This window comes from Cicer arietinum, chromosome 6, assembly GCF_000331145.2.
Source record: "Cicer arietinum cultivar CDC Frontier isolate Library 1 chromosome 6, Cicar.CDCFrontier_v2.0, whole genome shotgun sequence".
Lineage (NCBI taxonomy): Eukaryota > Viridiplantae > Streptophyta > Magnoliopsida > Fabales > Fabaceae > Cicer > Cicer arietinum.
In genome coordinates this window covers 45,651,904-45,671,806 of record NC_021165.2, presented here as the reverse complement: position 1 = coordinate 45,671,806, position 19,903 = coordinate 45,651,904, and the positions used below count along the sequence as shown (strand labels likewise).

The following is a 19,903-nucleotide window of genomic DNA, read 5'->3' as shown; positions in this document are numbered from 1 at the left end:
GTGATATATGGGGAATGTCTCTTGTAACTTCTCATGCTCATTATAAATATTTTGTTACATTTATTGATGATTACAGTCGTTTTACTTGGATATATTTTCTTCGGTCCAAATCTGAAGTGTTTTCTATGTTTAAGAAATTTCTAACATATGTTGAAACACAATTTCAAGAAAGTGTTAAAATTTTTCGCTCTGACTCTGGTGGTGAGTATATGTCTCATGAGTTTCAGGAGTATCTTCAGCAAAAAGGTATCTTGTCTCAACGATCTTGTCCAAATACCCCCCAACAAAATGGAATGGCAGAACGTAAGAATCGTCATTTGCTTGATGTAACGCGCACCTTACTTCTTCAAGCTTCTGTACCATCTCGATTTTGGGTGGAGGCTCTTTCCACAGCTGTCTTCCTGATCAATCGTCTTCCTTCTACAGTTATTGATCTTGACTCCCCTTTTTTTCGTCTTTTTAAAATTCAGCCTGATTATAGTGATTTACATACTTTTGGATGTGTGTGTTTTGTTCACCTACCTCCATTTGAAAGACATAAACTTGGAGCGCAATCTGCTCAATGCGCATTTATGGGGTATAGTAACTCTCATAAGGGTTTTGTGTGTTATGATGTTTCTAACCAGCGCTTTCGCATTTCTAGGAACGTAACATTTTTTGATAATCAATTTATGTTTCACTGTCTTTCTCATGCCATGAATGATATTGCTATTCTTCCCAATTTTTCTACTATGCCTCAATCTATAGAACGTTTTAAACCAGGAAATGTATATGTTAGAAAACACAAACAACAGGTTATAACCCCCCTTCTCGACCCTGATCCGCCACCTGATCCTGTTGCGGTTGCACCACGACGTTCTAGCAGAGCGTCTCGCGCACCCGATAGATATTCACCAGACAGGTATAATTCCTCACATGCTTCTTTGTCTGCATCTCTCTCTAGCATATCTATTCCTACTTGTTACTCACAGGCTGTTAAAGATGTGCGCTGGATAAAAGCAATGAATGAGGAACTTCAGGCTCTTCAAGAGAATTTCACATGGGATATTGTCTCTTGTCCTCCTCATATCAAACCCATAGGCTGTAAATGGGTGTATTCTATTAAATTGAATTCTGATGGGTCCTTGAATCGGTACAAGGCTCGATTGGTTGCCTTAGGAAACAAACAGGAATATGGAATTGATTATGATGAGACATTTGCACCGGTAGCCAAAATGACAACTGTTCGCACTGTACTCTCTATAGCTGCTTCTAATGGGTGGACTCTTTATCAAATGGATGTGAAGAATGCATTTCTTCACGGTGATCTCACTGAAGATATTTATATGACTCCTCCTCAAGGTCTATTTTCTTCATCTCATGGTGTGTGCAAGCTCAAACGCTCTTTATATGGTTTGAAACAAGCACCTAGAGCATGGTATGAGAAATTTCGTTCCACTTTACTTGGTTTCTCCTTCATTCAGAGTCAACATGACTCCTCTTTATTTATTCATCGCACATCTACAGGCATTGTTCTACTCCTCCTTTATGTTGATGATATGGTTATTACTGGATCTGACCAGGCATCTATCCAAGAACTTAAACATCAATTGCAAACTGCATTTCATATGAAAGATCTTGGAAACTTGCAGTATTTCCTTGGCCTTGAGGTTCATTCTACCTCAAAGGGTATATTTCTTCATCAACATAAGTATGCGACAGACCTTATTTCTATGGTGGGCCTACAATCAGCTAATCCGGTAGATACTCCTCTTGAGGTTAATGTGAAATATCACCGCGATGAGGGTGATCTATTGCCAGATCCTTTATTGTATCGACAACTTGTGGGTAGTCTTAATTATTTGACAATTACCCGACCTGACATATCATTTGCTGTTCAACAAGTAAGTCAGTTCATGCACTCTCCTTGCCACCTTCACTTAGCCGCAGTCTGTCGCATAATTCGCTATTTGCTAGGTAGCTCTCAACGAGGTCTCTTCTTTCCCATGGGCACAGTTCCCAAATTGATTGCCTATAGTGATGCTGATTGGGCTGGGTGTCCCAACACTCGGCGATCTGTCACCGGTTGGTGCATGTTTCTCGGTTCTTCACTGATATCATGGAAAAGTAAGAAACAAACACGAGTCTCTAAATCATCTACTGAATCAGAGTATCGTGCTATGTCTACTGCTTGTTCTGAGATAATTTGGCTTCGTGGTCTTTTGGCTGAACTTGGATTCCCTCAAACAGAGCCGACGTCTCTCTATGCTGACAATACAAGTGCTATTCAAATTGTTGCAAATCCTGTTTTTCATGAGCGCACCAAACATATTGAAGTAGATTGTCACTCCATCCGTGAGGCCTATGATAATCAGATTATATCCATCCCTCACATCAATACTCAGTTTCAAGTTGCAGACATTCTTACCAAAGTTGTTCCTCGCCCGCGCCATCAGTTTTTAGTTAGCAAATTGATGCTCCTTGACCAGCCGCATCAATTTGAGGGGGGATGTGAATCAAGAAATAATATTAATTTATAATTATATTTATCAGATTTCCAAAAATAAGTTAGACAAATCAGGATTTGATTTGATCTCTTTAATTTGTAATTATGAGATGTAAATGTGGTAACGATTATATATACGAAGAAATATCAAAGCAAGAGGGACATCAAACCCTAAATTGTGACAAAAATACAATTAAAAGGGTTGAATGTTATGCCATGGAATGGATTATGAATACAAAATGGTGTAAATTTGACAGAGGATTGTGCTATAATTAAATCTCATACATAATTACGTATTCGACATTAAATCATAAAATATTCGACATAAATCATTGATAGGATAAATCCATCACATAATTTGCAAAATGGTGTAAAATGATCATGACTAGTAGTACAATGCACAATTATAGCATAAATCAGTGCAAGATTTTAAAAGAACAAACTCAAGTACGAATAAAAAGAGATTGCTCGAAAAATATGAACAAATGTCAAATTGCAAGAAATCGTAGATTTATTGAAAAGCAAATTACAAGGAATTAAAGCGAAGAAGATAAAAGTGCAGGAAATTAAACAAAAGGAAAAGAAAATAACTTTGAGGATTATAGATCATGACTGCGTCAAAATATTTAAGACATGATTCGAGATATTATTCTGAGGTTGGTGTAATTATATGAATACTATTGTGTGATTTGTATTATCTATTTTACACCTCATCACCTCTTTTATATTTGTCGTTAAACTTACTCACTGTTGTCCCTTTCAGATGACACAACTACTCTGTTTTTTCTCTTAAATTCATTATATCAAGTTTTTCTCATTCTTCTGCTGAAGCGCCTCATTTCACTACTTTCCCTTTTCGTTTAATTTAATGATCGAAACAAGCATACTTTTACAACATCAATCAGTATTCTTTCATTTTCACGTAATTAAGCATATTAATGATTTTATCCATTGGGGTTCAATTTCAAATGAGCTTCCAATACGAAAAAACAGAAGAAAGACGGATAGAGATTATTTTTTGGTTCTTTAACATTCCAATTTCAACCAAAAAAATTACAATACATAGATTAGATCCACGCCATTCAGCAATAGAAATTGTGGCACAAGAAAAATAAATATAGATCGATTGTTATGTGGAAGAGAGAAGATGGGAACATAGACAACGATAACTATTCAGTGCGCACAAATGAAAGTTGAAACTCTTGAAAGGAGTCATGTTTCAATCCTGCGGAAACAATTTAATCCTTTTATGTGCTTCACACTATGCAAATATTTTAAAATTATTTGCATATTTATAACTAATTAAGATTAGTAAACTAGATTCCACTAATGAGACAGCAGGTTTGAGCATTCTCAACTTTTTGATTTATCAAAGTTTGACATTGTAGTTTTTCTTCTTTAACTACTTTTTTTTCATCATCAAATTCGTCAAACATAATATGAATACTTTCCTCTTCAGATTTTATATTCTATAACATTTATGAATGTATGGTATCCAAAAAATATGCCTTGATCAATTTTTGTTGGAACCACGTAGATTTTCCTCTTGCCATTTTGATGTTAACAAATGTATTTTATGATGACAATTTGTTTGGACTAATGGTTTCATTAAGTGTGCAATAATTAGAACAAAAAAATCAAAGAAAACTATTAGAGGAAGTCACCCGAGGAAGTAACTAGAGAATGATATCAACCTTTAAACATATGTCTCTGAAAGCAACTTGCATCTGAAGGTTACATATATTGATTGACTTTGATGTTTGCCTCTAAAGTTTGGGTTGAAGACTCACTCTGAAATTGGGTCTGAAGACTACCTTTGAAGATTGTCTGAAGATAAAATTTGAAACATGTCTCTGAAGAGTTTATATCAAACTATCATTAACTCTAAAGATTTTTTCAAACTATGCATTCAAAGTTCATATTCCGCTAATCAAAAGTTGCAACATACTCAAAATTTTGCCCTTGATATGCAGCCTCTAATGTTGCATTGATTCTGATGATTCAATAATGTGATTTGTCCAAAGCCACTAATTTTAAGTCACGCAACTCTGTATCTGGCTTTTATTATCCAAGAAACACAACATCTCACTCCAACAAGAAATTCAATGGCTACGATAGAAAGTCAACGGCTCTGATTGAAAACATTCATTCTAAACATAACTTAAATTTTCAGGGACAAGTTGAATCAAAGTGCTTTAAACAACATTGGTCATCATGGAAATATTGCTACTTGGGCTAATAATAAAAAATCTAATAGCCACATAAAGCTAAATTGGACATATTTTTTGCTACTATAAACTAGAACATTATGTTCACCGTTCACACTAATTATCATTTGCTGAAATGTACTTCTGACCATTGCCATATTTTGCTTGAATTTTGATCTATTTCTTACTCTAAGAACCTAAAATAGAAAAAGGCAGAACAAAAGGGTTGTAACAAATATGACTTCAAATTGAGGAGTGCTACAACATTGCAAACACACATGGCAAAATGGTACGAATGATAACCCTTCAAAATAAAGGGTTGTCCTAAAGAACCTTCCATCTTGGGGAACATAAATCTTTGATGACATTCCTCAAAAATAAAGGAGACCCAAACAAAACTGATGCACATGAAATCCATGGTCCCAGATGATGAAATAATGGTGCAAATTAGGAATGCTAAAACTGATCTTGATGAACTCCTCATCAGTGAAGAAGTGTGATGGAGCCAAAGAGCCAAAGCAAAGTGGCTTCAGAAAGGTGATATAAGAAACAAAATACTTCCGTCAAAAAGCAACTCAAAGGAAAAAATGAAACGCCATAAACCAAATTACAGATCAAAGTGGAAATACTTGCACAAATAAGGAGAATATACATCAAGCTTTCTTGGGTTATTTCAAATACATTTTCAAGTCTACCAATCCTACAGATTTTGAGAATGTTACAAGTGTCACTCAAAAAAGAATGTCCAGGACAATGCTAAGCATTTTGGAAAAGGATTACACGACTTAAGAAGTCTACTTAGCTATCAACAGCATGAACAATATTGCCTCCTCGGGCCCAAATGGTTTACCAACCCTATTTTTAACAAGTTTTGGGAGATCTTTGGTACCGATGTCACCAATTTTTGTTTGGATATTCTTAACAATAACGTTGACCCTATCACTATTAATAATACTCATATTTGCCTTATTCCTAAAATAAAAAATACAAATCACCATTTTGGTTATATGCCTATTTCCCTGTGTAATGAAAGTCTTAAAATTGTTACCAAGACTATATAGCCAATAAAATTAAGATAATTGTTCCACGACTCATTGGTCAATACCAGAGTGGTTTTGTACCCGGCTGCCTAATAACTGATAAGACACTATGATTGCTTTTGAAATATTTCATTCACCTAATAAAGTTAAAAAGGGCAGACATGATTATCTAGGCATCAAACTTGAAATGGAAAAAGCCTATGATAGGATTAAATGAAATTTCCTAGAACATACTCTCCTAACTATGGGTTTTCCTATTAGAATGGTGACTACGATTATGAGTTGTGTTCGAACTGTTTCCTTTTCTATTCTTAGAAGGTAATAATTAGAAGTAAGTTCAAAATTTAATTTTTTACATGATATGAAAAACTTTTTTTTTTTTTTGTTAAAAAGAAACAAAAACTTTATTTGAAAAACGTTTTTTTATAGAATGAAATGACAAAATTAAATGCACTTAATTATTACTAAGATCATCTCTCCGATGAACTCAACAAGACTTCATTAAATAAGATTCATGTCACGTCATGCAATTCATTCATTTTACTCAACATGAGTTTATTAAATAGATTCAACAACTTTAATTTATATATTAATATTTATTTATATTTAATTTTATTATTTAATTTTATTATTTAATTTTATTACAACTTAAAATATTTATTTAAATATTTTAATTAATATTATTATATATTATTTTAATTTAATATAAAAAAATATAACGGTCATAAATTTATTATTATTAATAAATTAATAAAAAAGGTAACGATTATTGTTATATTATGAAAGTACTTTTACATATTCGTGAAGACATCTTCACATAATTCAAAATATGAACTCTCTAAAAACTCAATTTTAAGCTGCCATAACTCCAACTATGAACTCTCTAAAAACTCAATTTTACTAATATACTTGACAACTGCTGAAGATACTCTACTATTTTAAGTCTTTTTCTTCAAAACTACCATTTTAATTTGGCATATATGATTAGTCACCGAAAATATGCATTTTTGTTTTTGTTTTAGTTCTGTAACTTTATGTCCGTGTAAATATTTTTGTTTTGTTTATAGTCTTAATTATTTTATTTTAGTCCATGTAAAATTAGTTTTTATTGAAATGAGTCACTATAAATCCTTATATCTCTTATAATTGAAAGATTAAAATCAAATATTATATATATTAAAAGATTCATTCCAATAAAAATTAATTTTATAAAAATTAAAATAAAATAGTAAAAAAAACTATAGAAACAAAAATCTAACAAGAAAAGTCGGTGACTAAAACTAAATGTAATATAGATAATTTTGTTTAGGCTTAAATAGTTGATTTGTCTTGCAAGTTTGCATTTTTTTCATCTTTTTTTTTTTGTTTCTTTCAATTTAAACTATATAAGTTAAATTTAATTTTAAAACCATTCATGTTGTTAGTTGCTATTAAAAAAAAGCTTATGTGACAGAGGAGTGGCATGACAATTTAATAAATTAAATAATTAAAAAATAAAATTAAACTATTAAATTGATTAAAAAAGAAATAAAAAAAAGAAATGAAGGAATTCAGAAGGTGTTATATTTTAATCCTTCCATCCAAAATAAGAAATAAGTTTGAGGATTAGGGTTCTCTTCTCATTTCTCTATCGTTGCATCACCATTACCAGATCACTGACATCGAATCATCATCATCGCATTACTAACTAAAAATTGACAACTATAAGTGGTTTACAAAGAAAACACAAAAAATTAAATTCAGTAAATGAAAATTATAACTACAAAAGAAAAAACATAAAAATAATAGATTTAAAAAAATTACTCATATCCCAATGATGACATCTTCAAAATGGTCATTTAAGATTTTCATCAATGTTAGAGATGAATATAAGCATTACTTTTCTACACTCACATTCAGGCAATTGAAAATAAATTGAGTTGTTGCAAACAAATATGACGTCATAGTTGAACGAAGAAGAAGAAGAAGATGAAGATTCAAATGCAATGATGGTGATCAGGTGATGCGATGGTAAAGAAATGAAGAGAGAACCTTAATCTCCAAATTTATTTTTGATTGATTTTGGATGGAGGAATAAAAAAAACACCTTAATTTTTTTCATTTATTTTTTAATCAATTTAATTAATTATTTTTTTAATTATTAATTTATTCATTTGAAACTTTTTTTAATGACAATAACAAGAATATATAATTTTAAAATTAAATTGAACTTAAATGTGGAAAGAATCAAATATTTATTTTGTTTATAATAATCGATGGGGAAGACTAGTTTAAGGTGAAAGATAAAAGACAAAAGAAGTGCCGTTATAGTTTTGGAGTTATTTGGTCGATCCAAACGACTTGGTCACTGCAGTCCCATTCCCAATCCGTATCTCTCTTTTCATTTCTTCTGTTGCTCACTTTTTTTTTTAAATTTTTTTTAGTTAGAATCTCTCTCTCTTCTCACTTATTCAACTTCCACAGAAGCGAAAGGTAATTTTTCATCGGATTCTCTCTAATCGTTTCGGGACCATATAGGGTTTTTCAACCTCTTTTTCTCGTACTTCTCTTTCACATCTTTTTTTTGCAATCTTTCACAGCTAACAAAAAATTGTTGCGTTAATTTGTTTCCATTAGATTACTGATCGATTTATTTGTTATAGTTGAGTAAAAATTGTTGATTTTTTTTTGTTATCGGTTTTGCCCCTGGATTTGATTTTACTTTTTACTGCACAAACAATCGTGCTGTGATTATGTTATGCGTTTTTCTAGTATTGACGTGGACTGTTTTTATGTAGAAATCTAAAATATATTCTTATTTGTTTGATTGATGATTTTGTTGAAATTTATAATCTTCCTTGATGATAAGTAAGCATGACTACTAATTTGATTGCTTATTTCATTTTATTTAATTTAGAGTTTAATGGACAAAGTTATGTTTGAATTGACTTATTTGAGCTTATATATTGACATAAGCACTTTTGAGACTATTTGAGAGAGCTTACAAAGACAACTTATGACATATCCATAAGCTGTTTTCAGCTTATTTCCATAAGCTCTCTAGGATAGCTTATGAAGACAACTTATAGTTTACATAATAACAGTTTGATTTTATTTTATCTCTTGTTACAGGTATATCTTATACATAAACAATTATATGATAAATGCTTATGCTATATAGTGGAAACACTTAATTAAGCTGTTTATTTAAACAGAGCCATATACGGTTGGTGCAAATCAGTTTACACTAACATCTAATGAGATTCCACCATTTTTCTATGTCCTATCATCAATTTCAAAATACCATTACAAAAGTGGGGTGAGGTGGGAAATTAGTGGACTTTTATTGGATGTCAGAGTGTAAAATAGTTTATATATTGAGAGAATACATATCCATTACAAAAGAGGGGTGAGGTGCGAAATTATTTTATGGATTTTAGAACAAAGTTGTGTAAGTGAATTCATGATGATGACTTTAGTTTTGTGAATTACTGTTTTTGACCTGTCTTTTAAGGGTTTACTACTTCACTTCTGTACAGGAACAAATTTCAACTAATATTTCCGTTGAGTTTGATTTTTGTACCAGCCTCTGGTTCAATGCCTTCTGTAATCTCACCTCAGTGGCAAGATAAAGCTACTGGTTTCTTTTCTTCCTCAGGTACATTTCACTAAATCTCTGCACTTTTGGTTTTCTTTTCCTTTTCTTGTTTATTGTATGCTCTTTGTTTATGTCTCCTTTTGTACAATCTGAAATTTAATGTAGGGGTCAAGCTTAAAGAAGCCAAGGAATCAGCGGGAACATTTGTTGGCGAGGTAACAAAGGATACAAAGAGTAATGTAGCTGAAGTGGCGGGACGAGTCGGGACGATGGTCAAAAGTCGGTGGGCGCTTCTTCAGCAGCCGTCCACAAGACATGCTGTACAGGATAGAATGATATCAGCTGCTGCTACAACTGGTGCATTCCTGAGGAGAGGTTTGTCAGGGACAAAAGATAAGGTGGCTGTGGGGAAGTCCAAGGTTGAAGAGGTAATGTGGTTGCGTAAATGATTTGGGATTGAGATGTATAGCTTTTTATTAAGGAATAAATGCATAATGATTAGGTTTCAATTTTTTCCACCTTTTTGATAGCCAAATTTTGAATACATAAAATATAATGATGAAAACACTGGCAATTTTGTTAATGAAAATATATCAACTAAATTTGAAGCAAAAGAACAAGCCAGACTGTGTTATTATTAGGGAAATTCTAACAAGTGTCCTTCGGGGACTTGTCAAGCATTCAGAAAAGGAAATAAAATTTTGGGATGTGTGGCATTAAATGCTTGAAATTTTTAAAAGTGATCTTTTTACATAAAGCTTTTTGTTCTTTCCTTTTTTGATTTCTTAACAAGTGCCCTTGGGACACTTGTTAGCATGACCCTTATTATTATTATTATTATTATTATTTTGATATGCTCCCTTAGTCCCCTCTTCAATTCCCATCCACCCCCAAAATTTAATTTTGAAGTTAAATTGAGAACACAAGTATCTTAACAGTGTGTATGTTCAAATGGAAATAGTTTATTAAATTTAAGCACTTATGACATAAGCTCTCATATGCTTAACCTATTTTGAACAAGCGCTTAATTAAACTGTATACTTGAACCCTGGGTATTAATGATTATTTTCTTGAAAATTTTTTTTCTATCTTTTCTTTGCCTGTTCTCTCTTTTCCTATATCTTTATCTGCTAGTCATAATCAAGTTAGCCCTAATTATATTTTTTTGGTACCAACATGATGCTCAGATTCTTTTTTTGTCTTCTTCTTTCTTTGATTTGGCATCATTATCATCTATTTCAGGTGGCAAAAATAACAGCACAAAAAAGTAAGACTATCTTGACAGACATTGAAAGATGGCAGAAGGTAAATGACATTTGGCTAAGTGTAGCGTATCTTTACTAGTATAGATCATTGTCAAATATTCTTACTAATTTTTATTTTATTTTTGCAGGGAGTTGCAAAGACTGATGGTAAGTTTCTCAAACCACATAACTGAACAAATGGACAGTTCTTTTCATGCATCAAAATCTTTTGCTGACTATGTAGAACTATTCAGAGTCTTTCTTTTCTAACTATGTAGACTAAGTAGTTCCGTTTATCTAACAAGGAATCTTGGGATGCATTCCATTTTGGCACTGACCATAACATTCTTTTATTACTACTTAACTGTTACGGTAGATTTTTACTTCAATCAAAATTTGGTGCGTTCCTGCGTTATGGTAGTTAATCATTAATTGTCTTGACCCCAGTATTTGGAGTTCCTATTGAGGTTACTGTACAGAGGCAAGATTGCAGCAAGCCTATTCCTCAGATACTAGTCAATTGTGCAGATTATCTTATAGTTTCAGGTAGCTGTTTTTAGAGTAAGGTTCTATATCCATGTAGCAGTCCACGTTTCTTTTATTTCTCTCATTTTTTATTTTTATTTTAATCTAGTAGTAATTCCACAATTGTAATTATATGTAGGATTGAATCTGCCATATCTTTTTAAATCTGAAGGGGACAAAAAGGTTATTCAGCAGTTGGTTTCCCTATACAACCAAGGTATTTCGATCATTCTTTCAGTAACTGACACTCCCTCTGTCCCAAATTATAAGCCACGTTGGCAATTTTACATTAATTAAGAAATGTAGTTAACTAGGTATGGGAAAGAGAAATTATAAGTTACTATACAAAATTATCTCTCATTAATGGTATGGGAAAAGATAAATTAATAGAATGGGTAGAATAGAGAGTAATAAATAGTAAAGGGTATAATAAGAAAAGAAACATTAACATTTCATTGATACTGTAAATCGATTTGTAATATGGGACAGTTTTTTTTTTTGCAAAGTGACTCATAATTTCGGAGGAATGTAGATTATATTATTGAACTTAGACACTGCTATATTTGCTTCTATAATTGCATGTTGCAGATTCAGCTGCGTCAGTGCCAGAAGGCTCAAATCCAGTCGATGTAGCAGCTCTTGTAAAATATTATCTTGCTAGCCTTCCTGAGCCACTTACCACATTGGAGCTTTATAATGAGATCAAAGATGCTCGATCCAATATATATTCCATGAGAAACATACTTAAGAAGCTTTCTAGTGTAAACTATATGACTCTGGAGTTTATAACAGCACTTTTGCTCCGTGCTAGCCAGAAATCACTTCTCAATAAGGTAATATGGGGGGTATTTTAGTCTTCACATATAATTTTACTCTTGAAATCAATATAACTAATCATTTTCTTAAGAAGTATGCATTGCTTAAAAGACACTTAAAATATCTTTTACACATTTTCTTTCCTATAAATATAATCTATTATTATACTTGCTTTGCTTGGCATATAGCTTTTAACATGTGAAAAATAAATCAAATCTATGCATTTCTTTTGTCGTTTGGTTATCAATATTTCCATTTGAATTGTTCGTTTCTTTAAAGACATTTGATTTGTCAATGTATATGTCAGGTCATGTATTTAACTAAAATTTATTGCTTTAGCACGGTTATGGCTTCTTATTTGTGTTGTGGACTTTTTTTTTTACAGTCTCTGATTCTCGTGTGAGTCATGTCGTTTCTCAAGTTTGTGTTTGGCCACTAACTTACCTTCATATTGTTTTCCTTAATCTTCTTGTCTTTCGCTTTATTATTTTGTTGTTTGATCAAATACTATTGAGTATTGACACAATATTATATTTATATATTGGAACACTGAGTTTTATTATTCATAGTGGAAGAAGAGTAGTCATTTGAATAAACTATCCTCATAATAACACAAGAAAAGAAAGGTGATAGAAAATAAGAAAAAAGATTTATCAAAATTCTGCAGCCCTTTTTAATGTCTATGGAAGGAATGACCTAAAAATACTGCTCATAGAAACCCACAAAGATGCTTAAAAGATAAGTTCCAGCCTTTCCTTTGACCAGAGTCCCAGACTAATGTCTATGGAATGAATGACCTAAAAATACTACTCAAAGAAATCCACAAAGATGTTTACAAGATAAGTTCCAGCCTTTCCTTTGACCAGACTGACCATATAATGACAAACATTAATTCGCTGCTGTGACAAATTTGATGCTTCATGAAACTTTGTCACAGTCCTCCAATGTTTAACTTCTATTACCAAAGCTATGATTTTCTTTTCATAAACAGGGTGAGAGGGCTTTGCTGAAAAATGGAAATGGGCTTATTTTCCTGCATAAGAACAGCCCCAATTTCCTTATGTGGTAGAATACATGTCTCCTAGTCTACATCTGGTTTCACTGTATTATTTCTTCTCTTGCTGAGCTGTCATAAAGCTGTATTGAAACTGTATTGTAGCCGTGTAACTTCTATGTCTCAGTCCATATATTGGGGTTTGTAACTGTTGACATTAGTTAAATTCATTTTCTCATAATTCCAGTTTATAAACTCTTCTAATTCTCTCTGATTTTACACTTTGCCAGAAGTGTCAACTCTTGAAAAATCTGGTAGAGTTAACACTAAAAAAGAAGCCCACGATTGCTTGAGGCACTGAAAAGACCGCTACCGCTCCTCCTAGTTGAAACCTTCCTTCTTAGTCAAAGCAGTTAGTAGCTGAGCAATCTTTCCGAAGTCATAAATGAACTTTTGATAGTAGCCCGTGAGTTAAAAGGCCCTTTAACATCAGTGTAGGAGCCGGCAAATCCACGATAGCCTGGACCTTAGATAGATCAATCTCAACTACATGAGCAGATATTGTTTGCCCAACGTACTCAACCAATGTCAAACATACACTTCTTGTTAGTGACAAACTGGTGGTGAGTTAAGATTTCCAAGACATGTCGAATGAGATGAGAGTGCCATATGGGGATGTAGACCAGAATATTTTGTCAAAAATACCTGCACACACTTCCTCAACAAGGGTTGAAATACATAATTCATAGGGGATTGAAAAGTGGACAGGACATTCATGAGTCTGACCGGGAATAACAATATTTTGATAGTGACCTTGTCTTCTTAAAGCCGTTTTATGAATGCAATCTTCCTTAATATATAAGTCTAATATTACTTAACAATATGAATAGAATTCATATCAAAATCCTTAATGACAACAATCTCTCAATCAGAAACCTTATTACCAATTCCTTTATATAATGAGTAACCTGATATATATAGCTAACTAGACAGGTTCCTAAAGCAGAGTACAGTTATCTAACTGACATTAGCTGTTGAAGTTACAGTTAGTTAGGTCGGATGAAGATTCTAAAGACTATAACAGAAAGTTCTAGAGATACTAATGCACCTAAAAGTTAAAGAAAAATGCTGAAACAATTACAAACAAAATAATGGCAAATAGCATAAACTCTAATTTGGCTTGAGCAAAACAAAATATTTGGGTAGCTCTATGTCACTGACAAGTTTATGTACATTAATAATACCTTTTGGTTTTGTTTTTAACTTTGTGTGCTTCTTGAAGGATTCACTTCAAGAATTAGCAACTTTGTGGTACTAACTTTGTGTACCTTTTTTTCTCCTATTCTAGCACTGCTTTCCAAATTGCATAACTTGCTTGCTTTTTCATAATTAGCAACCTTCATCACTCCCTGAATATGATCATCATGGTGCTTTATTGTCTTTGTTTACCCATCAATCAATTGGTTAACCTTAAGAACAATCACACTGCTGTTAGTTGTTAGATACTAGCGCTGTCCCTATTTATAAGCCCATTTTCTTTTTTCACATATGTTAAAAAAGTAGGTAATATATTTTATGTATTTATTTTGTGTGTAGATGTTCCTGAAATACCCTTTTATGTATGAATGTATCCAACTTTGGCTTGTCATCTTCTAAGACAAATTATTAGTATTTATAAGGGGTATATTTAGAAAAAAAAGTAGGAAATGTATCTAGAAATTTGAAATTGTCTCATACTTAGGGACAATTTATTTTGAAATGGTGTATATAATTAAGGATAAAGGTAGTACCACATTGAAATTGGATTTGATCAGCATGCTCAAGATTATTGACTTTGTTCAGATGGATTCTCGAAGCCTTGCAATGGAAATGGCACCTGTTATCATGTGGCAAAAGGAAGGCAGACCTGAATTTTATCGTCAATACTGGAGTCAAATGTCAGAAAGTCCTTCCAGACAGAGCTTGGAACCACAACCTGGTTCAACTGCCTGGGACATGCTTGCTGGTATGAAAAATGACACCTAAACATGTAAATATTTTAAAGATAACCATATTGACAGAAAATCTAATTCAATAGACTGTAATGAAAAGTCAATTATATTCTTCTCCAAGTCATAACGTGTGAGGTAGAGAAGCTGTACTTTGCATTGGGAACCTAATGATATGCAATGATCTAAACTGAACAATATACTTTTATTTTTTATACATTGGCAATGTGAGTAGAAGACCAAAAAATACACATATAGGTTCTGATCATATGGAGAAGGATCTTAACTGCTCTTCCAAAAACATGGTTTTCTTCCTAATGATAGCATCAATTGGAACTTGGTTTTCTTCCAAGTAATGAAAAATAATTTGTTTTTTCTATTGTTGTTAACTTATGAGCATATATTTATAATGTTTAGTGATGGGACTTTAAAGTAGAATTAAAAGATTGAGTTTCCATATAAAAAAGTCAATAGTGGATGTCAATGAAATATTTTAGCCACAGCACGTCTATAATTACCTGATATTAGCCTCTTGGGATCTTCTTTTTAATGGGCATCACTGAACATTTTAAAATTTGCTTGAAGTTGTACTTCTAACTCATGGATCTTTGATCAACATTGAATTCTAGTCACAACATATTCTGGTAGGGTTTTTGAACTAAAACTTGGTCTGCATTGAATTAGTGCTGATTTTGCATACATTGGTTTATAAAAAAAATTAGTGCTGATTGGAGATTACCATTTATCTTATTTTCTTGTTTCTCGTGTTGCAGATGATAGTGAAGCCATAGATGCATCTTCTCCTATTCCTTTGGATGATGGCATGCAAGTTGACTTTGGCGCAATTGAGGTCGTTCAGCTGCTCATAGAACATCATAATGCAATCTTCACTGATGCCAATGAGACAGTCTGGAAATGAATTGTCCTACTCATTATCCTTTATTGATTCTTTGACTTGGATATATTGGATTTCAAATAATGTTTTCCGAGCTGGATGTGGGGATTGTTATATAGCAGCTATGTTTGTTTATGCTGGGGTGCTGGACACTGGTCCAGTTTTAGTGAAAGGGTGTCTGATTTTGTAGGTCTTTTAAGGATATTTTTTTGGGGGGGATTGCAAAAGTATTGTACAGCTACTCTCTACTTCTTGCAAACTGTTTTATTGTGGTTCTTAGCATGAATAATGATGTGACCTGTTTATATTTTAGATAGTCATGTTTACATACATATGAAGGTCAATTTCGTGCACCTATGAACAATATGTATTAACATTTAAGATAGGTGTGATTGCAAGGGTGTTGTGAAAGGTGTGGAGAAAAGTAATTTTGATTTTAAGAGATAAGCAAGTAGATGGCATGGATTTTTCCCCCTTTAAACAAGGATTGATAATCATTATTAGGACCTTGGAATTCATAGAATATTTGTTCTGCAGCGACTAGATTTCATTATTATTTACGGGTTCTGTTGAATGATCATTGAAGGCTGTTTGGTTCAAGTTATACATATATGTAATTAAAAGGAAAAAAAATGCACAATACTGTTCCATGTTCTGATGATGTAGCCTGAGGTTTTTCATCAACAGATTACATTGGTAACTAAATTTGGAAATATTTTATTTCAAATATGTGAAGGTACGAAAAAAACCTGAAACAAGTTCATGCATTGACACTTAAATACTGTGCATCTTCAGGTTTTTCTTTGGTAAATTAAAAGAACCTGAAACCAGTTCATGCATTGACTCTTAGAAAATATGGTTATGGTAAAAGAAGAGCTAAATGAACTACAAAGCATATTTCATAACATTTATTGTTCTGATTAAGTTGAAATATCCTCAAAGTATTCAAAAATCTCAGTTGGGAAGTCCTTAAAGAAACAATTTGAATTTGTACTCTGAGAATTTCCTTCCAATCCAAGAGTTGGCAACTTGGTCTCAAGCTTCTGACTCCACACACAATCTGAACATTTTTCCTGCTCAAACATGTCCATAAAATTGGAATCAAATGGCTCTTGAACAAGGTTTTGGCACTCTGGAAATAGTGAAAAGTCCATTTGTGATTCAGGGAGCAGTGGAAAGTTGTAGCCTGATGAAGACTCAAATGATGGTACTGTGTGAAGTGGAGTGACTTCAACCTCAACTGTATTAAGGTCATTTTCTATATTTTGGTAGTTTGATTTTGTTAAATCTGAAAGGTTGATCATATTGAATACCTCTTTGTTTCCCATATAAGAAATGGGGTAAGTTAGGTTTTCCTCCAGCTTATTGGATCCACGTTCAGGAACCTGAAATAGACATTTTTCACCATCAAGTCCATGATTTTATGATAGAAACCCTTCAGACTAAAATCACGGTTCTATTGTCTTACAAACACCTAGATTTTCTACCGTTGAGATAACCCTGCATTCATTCAGTCACATAATTCTAGCCTCAAATCTTAATAGGACAGTTCATATTGATTCAAAACATGAAATCAAAATGCGAATCCACCTAAACGGAATTGAACAACTAGACACGTACAACATGATTGTGTGATTGCAGATAGTCTATTTCCAAAAACTATTTTACACAACACATAAAAATCTGTCCATGTCACCTTTTCAACTTTTACTTGATTATTATTAAGAATAAGCATATCTTTTCCTTTGTTTTTCTGCTGCTTAAATGGAGGTGATGGTGTCCTTGCCAATGTCCTCTCCAACCTTTTTCTCCTGCTACTCCAAAAGTTCTTCACATCATTGTCTGTTCTCCCTTCCAAACATGCAGCAATTTTGGCCCATTTGTTCCCAAATTGCTTCTGTAACTCAATCACCACGCTTTCCTCCTCGGCTGAAAACTTGCACCCTCTGCCATTGAAAATTTGAAACAACACACTCCAAACTTGCATCATAAAAATAAATAAAAAATCATACATTATTATTACTATAAATAAATTAAAACAAATTGTTATTTAACAAATTGACACAAACACAATAATAGCATTATTTTAAAGTTGTAAAAAAAAAAACTCTTGTTACTTTTATTGCAAAGGAATTATTCTTGTCTTGTACCTAACTATTTTTTTATCACAGTTAAACCTCCTTACACAATACTAGACATTGTTCCTACTATTTTCGGCAGAAAGACATATTTTAATATGAAATTGATGCATAGAGACACTTACATAATGCACCATTTGACAGTTTGAGGCAATTTTCATAAATTTTGGATAAAACTTAGATAACGTACTGTATGCATTGTTCTTTCTGAAAACAATAGACCGAGATTCATTGCAGTCGCCGATTTCCTGCATTCACACAGTCGGAATTCTAGTGGCCGTTCAATTTGAGATTATACAGTTCAGATTCAAACTCGGTATTTTGAAATATAAAAATTATAATTTGCATTTTTTGGGACTGTTAGATCTCAATCTCAATGGATCATCGACAATCGATACCCCTGATTGTGTGAATGCAGAATCCCCTGACAGATCAAAATGAACTGTAAGATCAATAAACACAACTAAGTTTAGTCCATAAATTTTAGTGAAGAACATGACATACTCATCGTGTAAGTTTTGTCTAATTAGACAACCACAAAACAAGCACAAGACAACAATTAAGAAAATAATGAAAATAAAAAGGGTGAGAAATTTGTTACACTACGTTTTCAAGTTTGGTCTAAGCTTGTTAACCCATCTTAATCGACAAGATTTTCCAGTTCGAGGCAAAAGACCTTTGGATCGAATGGAGCTCCAATCTCTTGAACCATATTTCTTAACATGTTCTAATAACACTTCATCTTCTTCACTACTCCATGGTCCTTTCTTTATGTACCCTTTTTCAAACTCTCTTTCCATTGAGATTTTTTCATTCATATACTAAATTCAACTCTTCTTTGTCTGATTTATGGTGTGAGAAAATAATTTGAAAGGTAATTGACGGTTTTGTTATTGTGTGGTTGGGTTCATGGGGTATGATGCACTTGTGTTTGAGGAAGGGTGTGTTTTATTTTTTGTTTCTGGGTTTGTGTGACGTGGCGGTACGTTATTGGTTTATTGTTGAGGGTTTACCTGAATTGAACTCATGGGATTATTCCCCCACTCGCACTATGAACGGTTTTGACGGTTAGTGGGAACATCCACAACCCCGCCATTTCTTCCATGTTTTGAAATTAAACTTAAAAGTACAATTTAATTTTTTTTTATGGAACAATTATGGGACAATTAAAGTGTTTTTTTGGGTGAAATTACAATTGAAGATTTAGCATCATTTATAATTTTACATATATAGTGTGATGTGTGATAGTTATTTCAAGAATACAATTTTTTTTTAGTGCAAACAATTAATACAATTTCTTTATATTTCAAACTAGTGTACAAACGGAGTGTTCGTATGTTTTGCTTTTGGAATCCAATAAAATAGAAAAAATATCAACAAATAGAAAAAATATGGATAGACGATTAGTCTTTTTTAATTACAATAAGACGATGAATATTAAAGTATAAAATACATATTTTATACTATTAAACAGCTATGAATTATAAAATACAATGAAATATATTTATTATATTAAATAGCAATACTCATATGAATAATATGTATTTTGGTGTGGTTTTTTTATTCTTCTCATTGTACTATTTAAGACATGCAGTAATATAGATTTTTTCTAACACGTTAGTGGATAAGTAGAACAATAAAAATCAATATTGTATATTATATTGTTTACAGAAAATGTAACTGTGTATATAACAACGTCAATCATATTAAAGTGTTTGTTTAATTTATATATATATATATATATATATATATATATATATATATATATATATATATATATATATATATATATATATATCTTTTTTATATATATTTATATTTAAAATTGAAATTACAAAGAAATAATTAACGTTTATGATTCATATATGTTAGTGTAATAGAAAAAATGAACACAAACATAAGAAGAGTGTTTGTCTAAATGTTAATTTATATTTATATTTTAATACTTATAATGTAGTAATGTTTAGCGAATGTAAAATATAAAAATATAAATT

The 19,903-nt window shown here is 32.1% G+C and overlaps 2 protein-coding genes across 4 annotated transcripts; one reads left to right on the top strand and one right to left on the bottom strand.

Annotated features, from left to right (window-relative positions):
* Window positions 1–7,994: 7,994 nt before the first annotated feature.
* LOC101488790 (uncharacterized Rho GTPase-activating protein At5g61530) lies at window positions 7,995–16,103 on the top strand. Of its 3 annotated transcripts, none has more exons than XM_004506397.4 (10): window positions 7,995–8,204; window positions 9,251–9,369; window positions 9,475–9,737; window positions 10,552–10,614; window positions 10,703–10,721; window positions 11,001–11,099; window positions 11,218–11,295; window positions 11,667–11,911; window positions 14,731–14,893; window positions 15,650–16,103. In XM_004506397.4, the coding sequence occupies exons 2-10, from the start codon at window positions 9,309–9,311 to the stop codon at window positions 15,793–15,795; spliced, it is 1,137 nt and encodes a 378-aa protein (XP_004506454.1). In that variant the 5' UTR covers window positions 7,995–8,204; window positions 9,251–9,308; the 3' UTR covers window positions 15,796–16,103. The 3 variants fall into 3 exon arrangements, with proteins under 3 accessions (XP_004506454.1, XP_004506456.1, XP_004506455.1); XM_004506399.4 differs by having other exon boundaries at window positions 8,014–8,204; window positions 9,298–9,369; XM_004506398.4 differs by having other exon boundaries at window positions 8,015–8,271.
* Window positions 16,104–16,516: 413 nt separating this feature from the next.
* LOC101493557 (transcription factor DUO1-like) lies at window positions 16,517–18,714 on the bottom strand. The gene is made up of 3 exons (XM_004506409.4): window positions 18,516–18,714; window positions 17,468–17,717; window positions 16,517–17,156 (listed from the first exon to the last, which is right to left on the bottom strand). Exons 1-3 carry the CDS (start codon window positions 18,707–18,709, stop codon window positions 16,692–16,694), a joined length of 909 nt encoding a protein of 302 aa, XP_004506466.1. The 5' UTR covers window positions 18,710–18,714; the 3' UTR covers window positions 16,517–16,691.
* Window positions 18,715–19,903: the final 1,189 nt, after the last annotated feature.

Excerpts from the sequence above, each read along its gene's own strand:
- LOC101488790 (XM_004506397.4), top strand. The coding sequence starts at position 9,309 with ATGCCTTCTGTAATCTCACCTCAGTGGCAAGATAAAGCTACTGGTTTC. Across the intron at positions 11,296-11,666 it reads GGTTTCCCTATACAACCAAG|ATTCAGCTGCGTCAGTGCCA; the intron begins GTATTTCGATCA and ends TGCATGTTGCAG. Across the intron at positions 14,894-15,649 it reads TGCCTGGGACATGCTTGCTG|ATGATAGTGAAGCCATAGAT; the intron begins GTATGAAAAATG and ends CTCGTGTTGCAG.
- LOC101493557 (XM_004506409.4), bottom strand. The coding sequence starts at position 18,709 with ATGGAAAGAGAGTTTGAAAAAGGGTACATAAAGAAAGGACCATGGAGT. Across the intron at positions 17,718-18,515 it reads CTTAGACCAAACTTGAAAAC|AGGGTGCAAGTTTTCAGCCG; the intron begins GTAGTGTAACAA and ends TTTCAATGGCAG. Across the intron at positions 17,157-17,467 it reads ATCAAGTAAAAGTTGAAAAG|GTTCCTGAACGTGGATCCAA; the intron begins GTGACATGGACA and ends TGTCTATTTCAG.